General features: G+C 39.2%; 1 protein-coding gene across 11 annotated transcripts in view; it reads left to right on the top strand.

Moving 5' to 3' along the window:
• Window positions 1–19,010, top strand: part of CFAP61 (cilia and flagella associated protein 61) — a 275,980-nt gene that overhangs the window by 37,601 nt on the left and 219,369 nt on the right. For all 11 annotated transcript variants that reach the window (XM_038571435.1, XM_038571437.1, XM_038571436.1 and 8 more), the window contains one exon: window positions 16,696–16,855. In XM_038571435.1, the coding sequence (XP_038427363.1) occupies window positions 16,696–16,855 (160 nt within the window). The remainder of the gene's footprint in view (window positions 1–16,695; window positions 16,856–19,010) is intronic.

Raw genomic sequence — 19,010 nt, 5'->3', positions numbered from 1 at the left:
TCTCACACCACTCTGTCTGAGGCTTTGGGCATTCTTAAGAGTTGAAAATGCCGAAATAGGGATATTCACAGCATCTGCTCAGTGGTATGGAGCATTGTCTGACTGAAGAAAACATGGAGACTCTTAGGGTCTCAGGGTAATTAGGGAATATGTGGTGACTGTCCAGCCATAGGAAGGATAAGGCCATGGCCAGTGCATCTGCTTTATGTGTGTATGAGAAATGTGAGGAAAATATTTTTAAGTAGTAAGTACTCAAACTCAAGCATGCTTTGAAATGACTTCTTGGGGTGATAAGAAAACGGATTACTGGGACCCACCCTCAACATGATCTTGTAGGTCTGTGATGGGCCTGAGAATGTGCATTTTTCACTAGTTCCTGGATGATACTGATGCTACTGGTTCAGGGACCATATTTGAGTACTCTTTTAAAGACCTGAAGCTCCCCTCCAAATGGCTTGTTGTTGATTTGTGTACAGGGATCTTACAAGGTCAGCCTTTTGTTGATAGTTTTAGGAATCAAGAAAAGAAAGCAATTCACATGTGAGCTAAGATACTCTCTTTGCATCACATGAGAAATATAGAGGGCAATTTTTGTAAAGGCCTTTAAAAGAAGTTTATGCAAGCTTGGATTGAAGATTGTTTTGACAAGATAATCTTATTGTGAATGAATTTTTGTGTTGTCTTTGGCATATGAATAGAACCCTTGGGTTCCCAGCCCTATACCTGAATACTTCATTCATACAATCCCAAGGTTCAGACACAGATGACCACAAATTAGTTTTTTTTCAAGTGGTTATTTGACCTTTGCTTTGTGCCAGTTTATTAAAAAGCATTCAAAGGTTTTACTTCTAGGATGATCATTCAGGGATTCTTCATACACTGATTTCTCTGACAAAACTAAAGAGCTATTTAAAGAATATTACTTTTCTTGGAAAACTTGAAACCAAAAGTTCTTTCATTCTGATACCATGATCTGTTTGAGACTTGTTTTTATTTATATCAGTGGTTCTCAAGCTCACTTTATATAAGAACAACCTGGGAGGCTTTTAGACTATCCCCATGCCAACAAACTTGTATCCAGAATATATAATGGACTCATATAGCAATAAAGAGAGAAATTATCTAATTATCTATGTGGATAAAGGATTTGAATAGACATTTCTCCAAAAAAGATATATACAAATGGCCAATAAGCTCATGAAATGACACTCAACACTGTTAGTCATTAGGGAAATACAAACAAAAAACCACAAAACCAAAACCACCTCACATTTGCTAGGATGTTTATAATAAAAGAGAGGGACAAATAACAAGTGTTGGTGAGGATGTGGAGAAAGTGGAACCCTCATACATTGCTGGTGGGATTATAATATAGAATAACTACTTTACAAAACAATCTGGCATTTTCTCAAAAAGTCACGTAGAATTACCATTTAATCCAACAGTTCCACTCCTAGAATTGAAAATGCATGTCCACACAAAAACATGTACGTGAACATTCATAGGAGTGTTATTTGTAGTAGCCAAATAGTGGAAATAACCCAAATGTCCCATCCGCTGATGAATGATTAATCAACAAAAGGTGGTGTAGCTATCCAATGGAATATTTTTAGGACATAAAGCGGAATGAAGATACATGCTACAATGTGTATGAACCTTGAAAACATTATGCCAGGTGAAAGCAGCCAGACCTCAAAGACCATGTATTGTGTGATTCCATTTACTTTTTTAAAAATAGATTTTATTTATTTATTCATGAGAGATACAGAGAGAGAGAGAGAGAGCAAGAGGCAGAGACACAGGCAGAGGGAGAAGCAAGCTCCATGCAGGGAGCCCGACATGGAACTCGATCCTGGGACTCCAGGATCATGCCCTGGGCCGAAGGCAGGTGCTAAACCCCTGAGCCACCCAGGGATCCCCGTATGATTCCATTTATATGAAAGCCTATGATAAGCAAGTCCATAGAGACGGAAAATAGATTAGTGGCTGGAGAAAGAGATGGATAGGGAATAACTAATAAAGGGTATGGGATTTTTTGTAGGGGTGGGGCAGGGGATGAAAATGTTTTGGAATTAGTGGTTGAAAGTATACACCTTTGTAAATATACTAAAAGCTACTGAATTGTATACTCTTTAAAGGTTTATTTCTATGGTAGGTAAGTTATATCCCAGTTAAAAATTCTGATGCTTGGATATACTTAGACCAAGCAGATCAGTCTTTTGAGGTCAGACACAATCAGTATTTTTAAAATGCTCCTCATATGGTTCCAATGTGCACTGCAGGTGCTGAAACTCTTATCTACATGATGGAAAATGAAAACATCTGGTGAAGTACAGGATGACCTTAGAGAGATAAAGGCATTAGTTTCTTTTTTTTTTTTTTTTTTTTTAAGGCATTAGTTTCTTAAGGTGAAAATTGGCCCTAAAAATTAGATTCTGAGGCACTGGTCCATAATGTTTGTTTCTTCTCCACTGAAAGGGTTTTTATTTTTATTTTTTCATGGGTTTTTGCATTTTCCTCTAAGGACTTTCATATATTTTCATTCAGCCTATAGCTTAAGGCTAATGAAAAAAGGAAGAGTCAGAGTTTATTTGGGCCCAACAGCACCATTTTAAAAACTATGTTTTTACACAATGAGACAAATGACTGAAAAGTAACGATTCATGCAGACACCAGTCAGGTCTTTTAGTGAACAAAAGGACAAACCCAGATCCGTCAGGCCTCTTTTTTAGAGAATGTTTTTTTTTTATATTCCAGCTTTATTGAGATATAATTGACAGATTATTAAGGTATACATAGTGTTGATTTGATACACTTCTTTTTTTTTAATTTTTTTTTATTTATTTATGATAGTCACACAGAGAGAGAGAGAGAGAGAGAGAGGCAGAGACACAGGCAGAGGGAGAAGCAGGCTCCATGCACCGGGAGCCCGACGTGGGATTCGATCCCGGATCTCCAGGATCGTGCCCTGGGCCAAAGGCAGGCGCTAAACCGCTGCGCCACCCAGGGATCCCGATTTGATACACTTCTTTTTTTTTTTTTTTTTTTTAAATTTTTATTTATTTATGATAGTCACACAGAGAGAGAGAGAGGCAGAGACATAGGCAGAGGGAGAAGCAGGCTCCATGCACCGGGAGCCCAACGTGGGACTCGACCCCGGGTCTCCAGGATCGCACCCTGGGCCAAAGGCAGGCGCTAAACCGCTGCGCCACCCAGGGTTCCCGATACACTTCTATATTGTAAAATGATTGCACCATAACATTAGCTAACACCTCCATCATGTCACATAATTACCAGTACTTTTTTGTGGTGAGAGGCTTAGGGTCCATTCTTTTAGCAACTTTCAAGTATATAATACGGTATTGTTAAAAAAAAAAAAAATACGGTATTGTTAATTATAATCACCTGCTGTATTAGATCCCCAGAACTAATCACCTTACAACTGAAAGTTTTGTGTCCTTGACTGACATCCCCTATTTCATTCACCTCCCAACCCCTGGTAACCACAATTTTACTGTTACTATGTGTTCTTTTTTTAGATTCCACAAATTAATGATACAATATTTGCCTTTCTCTTATTTATTTTGCTTAGCATAATGCCATCATGGTCCATCTGTGTTGTTGTAAATGGCAGGATTTCTTTCTTTTCCATGGGTGAATAATATTCTATTGTAGGCCTATCTCCCACATTTTTAAATTCATTCATCTGTTGAAGGATACTTAGGTTATTTTCATATGTTGGCTATTGTGAATAATGCTGCAATAACACAGGAGTGCAGATATCTATTCAAGATCCTGTTTTTGTTTCCTTTGGCTATACAACCTAAAGTAGGGTTGCTAGGTCATATGGCACTCCTGTTTTTAATTTTTTGAGAAACCTTCATACTGTTTTCTATACTGGCTACAGCAATTTATATTCCTACAAACAGCACAAGAGAGTTACTTTTTTTTTTTTTTTGAAGATTTTTCTTTAAGTAATCTCTGTACCCAACATAGAGCTTGAACTCAAAACCCCCTGAGGTCAAGAGTTGCATGCTCTACCAGTTGAACATGTACTTTTATTCCATGTTCTTGCCAATGCTTGTTATCTCTCATCTTTTTGCTGATAGCTCTTCTAATAGATGTAAGGAAATTTTTCATTGTGGTTTTGATTTTTATCTCCCGATGATTAGTGAAGGTGAGCATCTTTCCATGTACCTGTTGATAATTTGTATGTATTCTTTGGAAAAAATGTCTCTATTCAGGTTCTCTGCCCATTTTTATTTTTTTTTTCATTTATTTTTTATTGGTGTTCAATTTACTAACATACAGAATAACCCCCAGTGCCGTCACCCATTCACTCCCACCCCCCGCCCTCCTCCCCTTCTACCACCCCTACTGCGTTTCCCAGAGCAGTCTTTACGTTCTGTCTCCCTTTCTGATATTTCCCACACATTTCTTCTCCCTTCCCTTATATTCCCTTTCACTATTATTTATATTCCCCAAATGAATGAGAACATACAATGTTTGTCCTTCTCCGACTGACTTACTTCACTCAGCATAATACCCTCCAGTTCCATCCACGTTGAAGCAAATGGTGGGTATTTGTCATTTCTAATAGCTGAGTAATATTCCATTGTATACATAAACCACATCTTCTTTATCCATTCATCTTTTGTTGGACACCGAGTCTCCTTCCACAGTTTGGCTGTCGTGGCCATTGCTGCTATAAACATCGGGGTGCAGGTGTCCCGGCGTTTCATTGCATCTGTATCTTTGGGGTAAATCCCCAACAGTGCAATTGCTGGGTCGTAGGGCAGGTCTATTTTTAACTGTTTGAGGAACCTCCACACAGTTTTCCAGAGTGGCTGCACCAGTTCACATTCCCACCAACAGTGCAAGAGGGTTCCCCTTTCTCCGCATCCTCTCCAACATTTGTTGTTTCCTGCCTTGTTAATTTTCCCCATTCTCACTGGTGTGAGGTGGTATCTCATTGTGGTTTTGATTTGTATTTCCCTGATGGCAAGTGATGCAGAGCATTTTCTCATATGTATGTTGGCCATGTCCATGTCTTCCTCTGTGATATTTCTGTTCATGTCTTTTGCCCATTTCATGATTGGATTGTTTGTTTCTTTGGTGTTGAGTTTAATAAGTTCTTTATAGATCTTGGAAACTAGCCCTTTATATCTGATACGTCATTTGCAAATATCTTCTCCCATTCTGTAGGTTGTCTTTTAGTTTTGTTGACTGTATCCTGTGCTGTGCAGAAGCTTCTTATCTTGATGAAGTCCCAATAGTTCATTTTTGCTTTTGTTTCTTTTGCCTTCGTGGATGTATCTTGCAAGAAGTTACTATGGCCGAGTTCAAAAAGGGTGTTGCCTGTGTTCTTCTCTAGGATTTTGATGGAATCTTGTCTCACATTTAGATCTTTCATCCATTTTGAGTTTATCTTTGTGTATGGTGAAAGGGAGTGGTCTAGTTTCATTCTTCTGCATGTGATGTCCAATTTTCCCAGCACCATTTATTGAAGAGACTGTCTTTCTTCCAATGGATAGTCTTTCCTCCTTTATCGAATATTAGTTGACCATAAAGTTCAGGGTCCACTTCTGGATTCTCTATTCTGTTCCACTGATCTATGTGTCTGTTTTTGTGCCAGTACCACACTATCTTGATGACCACATCTGCCCATTTTTAAATTGGAGCTTTTTTCCCTGTTGAGTTGTATGAGTTCTTTATGCATTTGCATTTTGGATATTAACCTCCTGTCTAATATTTTGATACATGGTCTACAGATACTTTCTCCCATTTCTGTAGGTTGCCTTTTCATTGTGTTGATTGTTCCTTTTGCTGTGCAGAAGCTTTTGGGTTGGTGTTATCTTTCTTCTTTCTTTTTTAAGATTTTATTTATTTATTTGAGAGATAGTGAGAGAAGGAGCAGGGGGAGGGGCAGAGAGAGAGGCAGACTCCCTGCTCAGCAGGGAGCCTGACATGGGGCTGGATCCTAGGACTCTGGAATCATGACCTGGGCTGAAGTCAGATGCTTAACTGACTGAGCCATCCAGATGCCCCTTGTGTCATCTATCTTATTAATTTTTGCTTTTGTTGTTTGTGGTTTTGATGTCGTATCAAAAAAATTGTTGTATAACTCCTAGAAGAGATCACGACCTGAGTCAAGACCAAAAGTCAGATGCTTAACTGACTGGGCCACCTAGGCACTCCTTTTTGAAAGAGAGAGAGAGAGAGAGAGTAAGCAGGGGGAGGAGCAAAGTGAGAGAGAGAGAGAAACTCAGCAGACACCCTGCTGAGCACAGAGTCCAACTTGGGGCTGGGATCTCATGACCTAGAACTCAAAACCTGAGCCAAAACCAAGGGTCAGTTACTTAACTTACTGAGCCACCCAGATGTCCCTTCAGTTTTGTTCTTTCTCGGGATTGCTTTGGCTATTTGCTGTCTTTGTGGTTTCATAGAAATTTTAGGATGGTTTGTTCTATTTCTGTGAGAAATGCCATTGGAATTTTGTTAGGGATTGTATTGAATCTAGAGATGGTTTTGGGTGTATGAACATTTTAACAATGTTAATTCTTCTAATCCAATTGTTTTGATACAATTGTGAATATGATTGTTTTCTTTATTTCTTTTTCAAGTATTTCATTGTTAGTGTATAGAAATGCAACTGGGGGGTGGGTACCTGGGTGGCTCAGTTGGTTAGGCCTCTGCCTTCAGCTCAGGTCATGTTCCTGAGGAGTCTGCTTCTCCTTCTTCTACCTGCCACTCCCCCTGCTTGTGCTCTCTCTCTCTCTGTGTCGAAAGAAAGAAAGAAAGAAAGAAAGAAAGAAAGAAAGAAAGAAAGAAAGAAAGAAAGAAAGAACAAGAAAGAACAGAAAAAAGAACCGAAGAAGGAAGGACGGAATGAGAGGTACTTCTTCCTCTTCCTCTTCCCTCCGAACTATCCCAGCTAAGAAAGAAAGAAAGAAAGAAAGAAAGAAAGAAAAAGAGAAAAATGCAACTGATATTTTTCTTTCTTTTTTTAAAGATGTATTTATTTATTCATGACAGACAGAGAGAGAGAGAGAGGCAGAGACCTAGGCAGAGGGAGAAGCAGGCTCCCCACAGGGAGCTTTGTGTGGGACCCGATCCTGGATACCAGGATCACACCGAGACGAAGGCAGATGCTCAGCTGCTGAGCCACCCAGGCATCCTGCAACTGATTTCCATTGGTTTGGTATCATGCAACTTTGCAAAATTCATTAATCAGTTCTAACAGTTTTTTGGTGGAGTCTTTAGGATTTTCTTTTTTTTTTTTTTAAGATGTTTTATTTATTCATTTGAAGGAGACAGAGAGGGATAGCATGAGCAGGGGGGAGGGGAGAGAGAGAGAGAGAAGCAGGCTCCCCACTGAGCAGGGAGCCCAATGTGGGGCTCTATCCTAGGGCCCGAGATCATGACCTGAGCTCACTTAACTGACTGAGCCACCCAGGTGCCCCAGGATTTTCTATATGTAAGATAACATATCATTTTCAAACAAAGACAGTTTTACTACTTCCTTTCTGATTTGGATGCCTTTTTATTCCTTTTTTTTTTTTTTTTTTTTTGCCTGATTTCTCTGGCTAGGACTTGCAGTCCTTCGTTGAATAGGAGTGGTGAGTGGGCACACTTGTTCTGTTCCTGATCTTAGAAGAATAGCTTTCAGTCATTCACTGTTGAGTATGATGCTAGCTATGGGCTTGTTATAAATGGCCTTTATTTAATTGAAATATTTTTTTTCTACTGGACCTATTTATTGAGCATTCTTACCATGAAGAGATGTAATATTTCATCAAATGCTTTCTCTGCATCTATTGACATGATCATATGGTTTTTATTTTTCTATTAATGTGGTATATCACTTGTATTGATTTCTGTATATTGAACCATCCTTGCATCACAAGGATAAATCCTGCTTGATCATGGTATATGATCCTTTTATCGTGCTGTTGAATCCAGTTTGGTAATATTTTGTTGAGAATTTTGCATCCATATTCATCACAGATATTGGTCTGCAGTTTTCTTGTAATGTCCTTATCTGGCTTTGCTATCAGAGTAATGCTGGCCTCATAAAATACATTTGGGAGTATTCCTTCCTCTTCAATTTTTGGAAGAGTTTGAGAAGGATTGGTGTCAATTCTTCATTAAATATTTGGTAGAATTTACCAGTGAAACCATCTGTTCTGGGGCTTTTCTTTGGCAGGAGGTTTTTGATTGCTGATTCAACTGTTAATATTCTCTATTTCTTCATTTTTCAGACTAGGTAAGTTATATGTTTCTAGGAATTTATCCATTTATTCTAGGTTGTTCAGTTTGTTGCCATATAATTGTTCACAGTAGCCTCTTATGATACTTTGTATTTCTGTGTTACCAGTTGTAATATCTCCTCTTTCATTTCTGCTTTTGAGTCTTTTGTCTCTTTTTTCTTAGTCTAGCTTAAGGTTTGTCAATTTTGTTTGTCTTTTCAAAAATCAACTCTTAGTTTCATTGCTTTTCTACTGTTTTTCTAGTTCACTTATTTCTGCTCTGATCTTCGTATTTTCCACCTTCTGCTAACTTTGGGCTTAATTTGATCTCCTTTACCAGGTTCCTTAAAGTGCAAATTTAGTTGTTTAAGATCTTTTTTCTTTTTTTTTAAGATTTTATTTATTTATTCATGAGAGACACAGAGAGAGAGGCAGAGACACAGGCAGGGGGGAGAAGCAGGCTCCATGTAGGGAGCCCGGTGCAGGAATCGATCCCGGGACTCCAGGATTACGCCTTGGGCTGAAGGCAGGTGCTAAACTGCTGAGCCACCCAGGGAGCCCCAAGATCTTTTTTTCTTGAAACAGGAGTTTCTTGCTAGAAATTTTCCTCCTCCTAGAACTGCTTTTTCTTTTTTAAAATTTTTTATTTAAATTTTAGTTAACACACATTGCAATAGAATTCAGTGATTCATCCCTTACATACAATGCCCAGTGCTCATCACAAGTGCCCTCTTTAATCCCCATCATCCATCTAGCCCCTCCCCCACCCACCTCCCTCTATCAACCCTCCGTTTGTTCTCTATCATTAAGAGTTTCTTATGGTTTGTTTCCCTCTCTCCTTCTCTCCTTTTTCTCCCCTCCCATATGTTCATCAGTTTTATAGAACTACTTTTTCAGCATCGCATAGGTTTTGGTATTTTGTCTTTCCATTGCTGTTTCTTTGAAGATATTTTTTTATTTGCTTTTTGATTTCTTCTTTGGAACACCTCCAGGGTTGTTCAGGAAATTTTTTTTTAATTTCCACATATTTGTGAACTGTCCAGTTCCTTACTGTTATTGATTTTTAATTTTATAGCATGTAGTCAGAAAAGATACTTGGCATGATTTCAGTCTTCTTAAATTTGCTAAGACTTGTTTTGTAGCCTACTACATGATCTACTACTACTACTACTACTACTACTAGAATGTTCTATGTATGCTGGAGAAGAATGTATAGTTTCCTGTGTTAGATGGCATGTTCTGTCCATGTCTGTTAGGTCCATTGGTCTAAAGTAATATTCAAGTCAAACATTTCCTTGTAGATCTTCTGTATTGGGTCTTCTATCTATTGCTGAAGTAGGGATATTGAAGTCCCCTACTGTGATTGTACTCTATGCCTACCTTCCTATCTTTTAGTATTTTCTTGGTATACTTAGGTGGTCCAGTATTAAGCTTATACATATTCATGATTGCTATCTCTTCTTGATAAATTGACCCCTTTATCATTGATATAATGACCTTCATTGTCTTTTGTTTCTGTTTTTGACTTAGAGTCTTTTTGGTTTCCACTTTTCCCTTCTCTTCACTTTGAGCCTATGTGTTTCCTTAAAGCTAAAGTGAGTCTCTCTTAGGCAGCATTATAATTGGGTCTTTTCTTTTCCTTCCTTTACCTTTCTTTTCTCTGCTTTTTTATTTTTATTTTTATGTTTTGAGAGAGAGAGAGAGAGAGAGAGAGAAAATTTGAGTGGTGGGGGAGGGGCAGAGTGAGAATCCCAAGCAGGCCCCACACCTAGCACAGAGCCCAAAGCAGGGCTCAATCTCACCACCCTAAAATTATGACCTGAGCCGAAGTCAAGAGGCAGACACTTTACTGACTGAGCTACCCAGGTGCCCTTGCTATTTTAAATTCTCTATCTGGTAAGTTAGAGATCTCCATTTCTTTGGGTTTGGTTACAGGAAAATTCTTACGATCTTTTGGTGGATGACATTTTCTGGATTTTCTCATGTTTCTTGGAGTTTTGCATTATTGTCTTCTCATTTGAAGTAGCAATTATCTCCTCCAGTCTTTACTTTCTTCAGAACAGACATCCTTCTGTCAGCCTTGCTAGAGATCCTGAGAAGTTCTCAGACCTTCTATGGATATATCTGCTTCACCCTTCTTCTTCCCTCTTTTGACAGAGTTCTTAAGCTTGTATGCATTCTCTGGATCTTACAAAGCACCAGGTAGAGTGCTGACATCCTCTTTTATTTTCCCAAAGATAGCAGCTCAAGTTTATAGTTTCTCTCTGGCCACAGATGGATTTTCTGCAGTCCTCTCTAACCATCTGCTAAAGTCTACTCATGGTGCTGTTGGGAGTGTGTACAGGAGCTGGCCACCAGGTGGGATGATGTGTGGGTAAGGCACACAGGTTGCTGGGAGTGCTTGTGGGCCAGTTAGGAGGTTTTTGGGCAAGATATTCCCAGCAGGTTGGGCTTCTTGATGCAATCCACAGTGCAATTAAGAACCAGGTTCCTTCATTGCCCTCCAAGAGGGCAATATTTGCTGCTCTCCTTAGCTTCTTTCTGCTAGGACATAAGTCGTGGAGCTCCAATTCAGTCTCTGGATGAGGCAAAATAGAAATGAGTCTCTTTGGAAGCAGCGACACAGCTGAGGAAGCTGAGTGCTCACTCATACCCAGCTTGATATAATGACCTTCCCCATTGGATAAATTATGGGCCAAGGAAGATCTTTTTTGCCCCTAAGCTGTGCCTCACTGGGGATGGGTGAAATGGATAAAGCCAAACTGTTCCTCTTATTCATTTCAGTGTATCCAAACTCATAGTTTTTTGCTCCAATGGAGTCCTGGAACTTCTCTGGAAACTGTAGTTTTCACAAAAGCTCTCTTATCTGTAAATGATTATCTAAGTCAATATTCTCCAAGGGCTTCTAGATCATGGCCAAGATAGGCTGGAGCCAGTTCATAGTCCTCTGCAGGGTTCATAGTCAAGACCAAGGTATGTTTGCCTATTTCCTCATACACAGTGGGCAAGACTCTTCCAGGTTCCTTGGCTTCTAGTGCTGGATCCCACAGCTCCCTCAAAGGCCCCTGTGTTCATGATTGGATGCCAGTATTTGCTGTTGAGTTTGGGGGAAAAATGATGGACATTTTTATGCCACCATGATGCTGATGTGTCTCTGGAGAAGGCTTTTAATCCTTTGATTTTAAGATTCTAGTTTCAACCCAAATCACTTGTGTTAGTACTTATGAGGAGCAGCTGCAGTGACTGCCTCAATGTTCCTTTCCTATCTAGTCACATGTCACAAATTTTCAGTGCATATAACATTAGAGGAAAGTTGGAGGATGAAAATTGCGGTCTCAACCATGCAAGGATCCTATGAGGTCTCTAAAGAGGTGAATGGAGTCCAGCCCAGTTTCTGAGAGGCTGTGTTACCTCAGGCCATCAGTTGCTTCACATTCTGGAGAAGTGACCATGGACTTCAGTCTTTGAATAGAAGGGCTCCTTTAATAGGGCGAAGCCAATCCAGGTCTTGGGATCACATCTCTAGTCTCTACTGAGTACTATCTGGTGTAAGCCTTTTTGAGTTCAAGATCAGTGCTGTCACTCCCCTAAAACCTGCCTCCTGGACCCTTCTCCCAACCACCTGGACTTTCTTTGGCTGGCCTTGTAGCCAGTGGCATGAGGGAACTAGTTCATTCTGCCTCACAGGAACCAAATGTTAAATCTTCAGGAACTTTGCAAGCTGGTTGTTAAACACCCATTATTAAAAATTAAATTATATAAACTTGAAGTGTAATAAGTCACGCTGGAAAACAAAGTTAATACTCAAAACTCATCACTTCCTAATTATTTTATTATTATTCTTTGCTCTTGAGATTATGCCTGTAGTCTCTCTAGTAGAAATAATATATAATAGTGGCTACAGGGCATCCCTTTCCAACTCCCCTGTTTGGTAACATTGCATTGGTAGCTTAAAATTGGCCACAATGGGAATATTTACACCCCAGAGATTGGCTAAAGCTAAATCAGGGCTTTCCCCACCCTAGTTGCTGATTAAGCACTTACATGCAGCATGCCATGCTTATGGGTGACTGCAGTTGACCAGAGATAATGGAACGGTACAGCAAATCTGTCTCTTCCCACACTGGCCCATGATAGTTACAGACCATGCACATAGAATGCCTGGAAACTATACCCGTGCCATGTAGGAAACTCTTGACTAGTAAAGTTTTTAACTGTGCAGATTTTCTTTGGCTTGATAGCTACTTTGGAGGAGTTTTGAGTCATTATTTTGCTGCAAGTTGCTTTTCATAACTTTATCCTGGCTTACCTTGACATCTGGTGTTTACTCCAAACTGAGATTTTAGGGAAGGGCAGTTGGAGGCCAAGGGCGGCTCCTAGAGACAGATGGGCAGAGCGTCTGCTCTGGCATCATCCACAGCATGGGCAGCAGTGGTCCCAGGAGGCACACTGACCTGCAGGTGGGCAGAGCCTGCCAGCTCAGCCCTGCTGTTGGCATGAGGCAGAGGGGATCAAAGCTGGCACTGGTCACAGTAAGGGCACCCTCATTGTGGAGTACTGTCACCCAAAAGGGATGAGTGACTTTTTAGAAGGAAGCATAAATGATATAGTGCACACATGTCTGTAAATGGACCTACGTGTGAAGACAAGGCCATTGCACGTAGGGATTTCTAGCAATCAGAGCTTTCTGTATTCTAACATATATTCTCACAGGAAAAACAAGAACAATAAATAGAACTTTCAATTTTGCTCTCTTACTATAAGATAATTGAAGACACCTTAGTAGTGGAAAGTTATCTCTGTCCCTTGGAGGATAGATAGTAGCCAACAATCAAGCCCTTTTCATTGTTCAAGTAAAGAAAGTTTACTGAATCTCTTTTTCCAGAAAACATACACACAAAGATGCATTTGAATACTCCCACATATTCATATTTCAGAGTGTGTTTCTCAAATCAGAATAGTTATTTGAAGAAAAAAAAAAGAATAGTTATTTGAAAGAAACTCAAAGGAAAAAGCAAACATGTCCACAATATGTCCTTGCTCTATTGCAGTTCATAATTGTGAACTTTTGTGAATTGTCACAACCCAGGATGAATGATGGGAATATAACAGGTTGTAGAATTGGAGAACGTTACATCTTTGTTCCTAATGGCAAAACATGTTTTTTCTCATTTTCATCAGAATGTGTGATCCATGCCATTTGAAATCAAATTCCAAACACAACGAGCCATTAGTGTAATAGCTCATTACTAACAGTGGTCTTATAAATAATACATTCTTATCATGCACATGCAGCTCACTGTGAAGCCAGCAAAAGGTATTTCAGGCCATCGAAGTTTCGTTGCGCCAGCGTGGCTGTAGATTAGAAGGACATCTCCATGTGAACCAAGATGGATGCCAATTTTCCCTGCCGAGAATGAGGCTGGCCGTCTCTTTCTGCACATATGGTAGATGGATTGGTTAATCAGTGTCTGCTGAGTCTTGAGCCTAAAATTGCAGAGAAGCCAGACAACTGTGGCTACGCAGCCTTTGTTCAGGAGGGCAAACAAGACAATCACTTGTTATTTGGGAAAAAAATTAAAATGTTTATTTTGGACTTTTATTAAAGTGTTGATAGCTTTACAAAAACAGCTGTGTCAATCCAGCCTTGTATTGCTAGTATCATTATGGGGTAGAGGTGAGGGGCCATAAAGAAAAGAATATGCATGGAAAAATTATTTTTTAAGAATTTGTCTTGTATTTTAGCATTAGGGAGAAAACAAAGGGAGTCTCACATTTATTTTTCAAACACATGTTTGACAACAATTGATTTCCAACTAGAAGATACATTTGAGAACAAATATTTTAATGCCTAACTTTTCTGTGTGTCATGTAAGAGACTGAGCATTGTTGTAGCTTAATTTTATGCTTTGGTAGATTAAAATATTAACCATTTTCTCTGACTGGCATTTATGGAATGATGCTACATTCTTGGAACTAGGGAATGCCTACAATGAGTTCTGCTTCCTGCACAGAATGGTTGTCTCAAGAAATACTGTCTGAACACTTGAGGGGTAGGACCTAGTAATGGTGGCTTTCAACAAGAGTTGTCAGTCAAATCAACCAGAATTTGCTTAAAACGCATGTTATGATTAACAGGAAGAGTTCTTTACGTACAATTTAGTTTTCGCTCTTTTCTAATTTTAGTGAAATATAATTGTATAACATTATATAAGTTTAAGGTTTACAATGTAGTGATTTGACATATATATGACCTGTATATAGGTATAGATGATATATGTTATATGTATATATATATATATAGGTTTTAATTATATATAAACTAATAAATAATTACCACAGATTAGTTAACTGAAGAACTATGCATTCTTTCTTGCTCTCTTTCAAAATTTTATTTTTTTATTTTTAATTTTTTAAAAGATTTTATTTATTCATTCATGAGAGACACAGGGAGAAAGGCAGAGACATAAGCAGAGGGAGCAGCAGGCTCCTCATGGGGAGCCTGATGTGGGACTCGATCCCAGAACCCTAGCATCACAACCTGAGCCAAAGGCAGACGCTCAACCACTGAGCCACCCAGGTGCCCCTCTTTCAAAATTTTATTTATTTATTTATTTTTTTTTCAAATTTTTAAAATTTATTTATGATAGTCACACAGAGAGAGAGAGAGAGGCAGAGACACAGGCAGAGGGAGAAGCAGGCTCCATGCACCAGGAGCCCGATATGGGATTCGATCCCGGGTCTCCAGGATCGCGCCCTGGGCCAAAGGCAGGCGCTAAACCACTGCGCCACCCAGGAATCCCTCTTTCAAAATTTTAAATGCTTTTCTTGCAGGGAAGAATAACATACAGGATTAATGACGGGGCATCATAAAGAATTTCAGTCACAGATATCTATCAGTGCAGACTATGCTAGAGTTAAATTTCATTGATTTGTATTACTACCAATAATAAGTGTAGATCGGCTAATTATTCATTAGAAGGTAACTTGTTTTCTTAATTTCTAACACTACTGCCACTAAATGTGTAGGGTTTTGCTTACACCAACCAATCTTTCAGCTCCCTGGATACCAACTGGGTGTCCTGCGATTCAGTTCTGATGCTCCCTGGAGTTAGTGTGGACCTCACAGGGTAAGGGCTCAGGCCCACAGGACTGCCCCCACTTTAGGTGCCAGTTATAAGTCCCAGGCTGTCACCTGTACTAACTTACTGGCTATGGATCAGGAGTTCCCACAGCCCCCTCCTTAGGGTGGATAATTTGCTAACATGGCTCATAGAACTCAGGGAAACACTTTGCTTACTATTGCTGGTTTATTATAAAGAATACAACTCAGTACCAGCTATGTGCAAGGGGGGATGCACACAGCAAGGTACTCTAAGCTTCCACGTCCTCTCTGGGCAGGTCTTCTCCCAGGACCTCCATGTGTTCACCAACCCAAAGCTCCTGATTCCCACTGGTTAGGGGTTTTTATGATGATTCCATTAATGATAGATTACGTCATTGGCCAGTGGTGACTGAACTCAATCTCAAGCCCCTCTCTCCTCTCCAGAGGTCAGAGGGTGGGAGCCTAAGTTCTAACACTAATCAATCACATGTTTCCCTGACAATCAGCTGCCATTATCTGGGAGTCACCTCATTAGCATACACATGGGTATTACTCAAAGGATTTTTTTAGGAAAAACAAAGAAGCTTCTCTCAGGAAATTACAAGTGTCTTAGGGGCTTTGTGCCAGGAACTAGGAATGAAGACCAAATATGTATTTCTTAGTATATCACACTGTTCCCACCTGTGTATTCCTCATCAGAGGCCTAAAATCATGAGACCATTGTAAGAGGTTCAGAACCGAGTATCCATTTGGATGCTAGGAAGTGACATATTTGTAAGTCAGACCCACATGGTGAACCAGCGTTGTGAGTTTACTTTGCTCAAATATCCCCACCAAACCTCTTTGCTCACATTTCTTCCCCATGTAACCATCCAATCAAATAATGAATGAATTCAAGAAGATCAAAGTTCCAGTCTGAAAGAATAGGTGACCATGAACAAACATCTCTGAATCAAGGGTCAATTGGATGGAATGATGGCTGATGTTACTGAGACTGTGCATGGTAGAGGGAAGAAACTGCATAGGAAGGCTGGGCTTGTAGTGGGACCATAGAAAGGAAAAGAACCAAGTCTGGGCAAAGAGGGCACATGTTCTTTCCCTCAAGAACTCTAGCAACTTCCCTAAATTATGCATCCACTTCTAGGATTGTTCACAGTGGTCATTCATTGGACATTGTTTTGAGTATGTTGTGTGTGCCATGCATTGTGCTGGATAGTAGAGATTCTAAAGGAAGCTATCATACCCTCCCTTAACTATTTCAAAGCTACGGGTTCCTAGAAGTTTCATGATGAGAATTCATTTGTGTTCTGATAGAGTAACGAGATGTTTTGGATGTTTCAGGTGGAAGGTGTAGCTGTCGGGTTCATGAGTGTGTGCTCAAGAGTGAACATGCAGCTCCTGCATGAGTGTTTTGACTTGGGGCCCTTCCATGGACTCTGCATCCCACACCCTGATGATGTTCTGCAACCACCAGAAGAGCAAGGCATTGAAGGAAGTCAAGGTACCGTGGCTATCACAGGAACATGTCAAGAATGAAATCCAGACCTTCTATACCACTGTGCCTTTTGATGAGTGATGGAACTAGATGGTTTATTTTATATCTCCTTCTCCAATTCCCTTTAAGGTATAGTTTCCATGGTTACTTATATCTGGTGCACATATGTGGGAGCACAAATGGCCAAAAGTGCACAGATGTAGACAGACATAGTGGCCCTGCAGCTTAAATTTCCCTAAATTCAGAATACCTGCCTTCAGAATGTTCACTGTGAAAGAATTGATAGTATTTCAGCATTTTACACACACACACACACACATCAAAATATAATGTGTTTTTTTTTCAAGTCAGTGACTTGAGAAGTTCTGAATGCTGTCAGGTTTTAATCCCACCAATTAGTACATTTGTGTTTGTGTCTTTGACAAATTAGTATATAGTACAAGTCTATTGCAAGTAGTCCTTTTTAACCTGCTTAAGTTATTTCTAGTCATATGAAATGATAAAATTGATTTTTAAATATTGTCTGTATCAAGTTCTTCATGAAGTGAAATTAGGTAATCTCAGACTTTGGTATTTTGATGAGGTCTTGCTCCATCCCTAGGTATCTTTGCAGGTAAAGTGTTTCCATTCTTAAATCGAACAGATGCAAGGTATGTTAATTCACTCTTCTAAACCTGGGTTTCTTCCTTTATAAAATAGAAGTAATAATACCTCCCATATAAGGGAATTGTAAAGTTTCACTGATATTACTCTTGTCAAGGGCTTTACTCTGTCTGTATCTTAAGCAGATTTATGCTTAGTAAATGTTGACCATCATTGTTAGTGATGGTTATTTCTTTGCACTTGGTCTTTGATCTATTTGAGCCTTCTAAGTTTAAAATCAGGACATTTTGAATTGCTCTGCTTTCTCATGTCTGAAAGATGATATCAAGATTGTTCAAAAATAGGAAGAGGAACACACTGGGTGGTGGCAAAGGACTTGTCAAGTGTAAGCAATGGCAGGTGTCTGTCTGTCTGATCTTATCTCCTCAATGGGAAACCACGTGCAAGAATGTACAGAGCTTATCTGAATGTTTGCACTCATTAAAAGAACTTACAGAGCCACAGATGGAGAAGTGTTTCCTTTTTGTACTGACAACAACACTTCCCAAAAGAAAGGTTTGAGGCCATTATTTTTTAATAGTGAAAGCTGGCTTGCCTGTGCGTCTCAGTGAAGAGATACTGGAGTGTTCTACAGAAATTTTCAGTATGATGCAGTCCTGAACCATAAGTTATCTTTGTCACTTTCAAGTGTATAAATTCTTGTCAAAGGCAGCATTAAATAGGTTTTATGGCTTGATTTTCTCCACCATCAAATGGAGATAAAAGTAGTATTGAACCCAAAAAGTTGTTGGGAAGACTAAATATTAGAATCTACATGATGTGCTCAGCTCAGTGTAAGTCCTCAAAAATTTTTTTTTGTTTCTGCCTCTGACTGTTACTGTTCTAAAAAACAAATTGAGAAGATAAAGTCCTTTCCCATGTGTTTCTGAGTATGTTCTCTGGGAGTCACCATGAGGCGACTGATGTTCCATACACAGAGTGAATAGAAGATTCCTATCTTAGAAACATTATGGGGAGAAAAAAATCCAAAATTTAGACTGAAACCTGACTTTAAATATACTTTGAAGCTCAAGGAGATATGGGAGCTGAAGGAAGTCCTACTTCTTTCTACTACTTTTAATATTTTTACTTAAAATTACTTATCTAGGATAAAATGGGAAGTAAAGGAAATAGGAAAACTTCTCTTGTTACCTTCTGTGCCTTGTTTATTTTTGAAAATCCAGCTTTATGCTCACTCATACAAAGATGATTATTAAATTGTCATCAGGGAGCACTATTATAAGCTTCCAAATAACTCAGGGATGGATTCACAAATCATCAACAGCTTATTATATCTAAGAAAAGAGTCATCAACACATTTTGCTACCATCTTCCTTCAACAACAAAGAATGAGACTCCAGAGAAAATTCTAAATGTGCTCTGATCTACCATTCATTGTTTTTCTGATGAAAGTCTCAAGTTAAAAGAAATATAATTTCTCTAAAATATGAACTAAAATTCTTGTTTCAAATGAGCATGCATCATTTTGCCTTGTACCTTTTATTTTGTTTAGTATTTT

Source organism: Canis lupus, chromosome 24, assembly GCF_011100685.1.
Source record: "Canis lupus familiaris isolate Mischka breed German Shepherd chromosome 24, alternate assembly UU_Cfam_GSD_1.0, whole genome shotgun sequence".
In the NCBI taxonomy this organism is placed as follows: Eukaryota; Metazoa; Chordata; class Mammalia; order Carnivora; family Canidae; genus Canis; species Canis lupus.
This window is presented reverse-complemented; position numbering and strand designations above follow the sequence as displayed.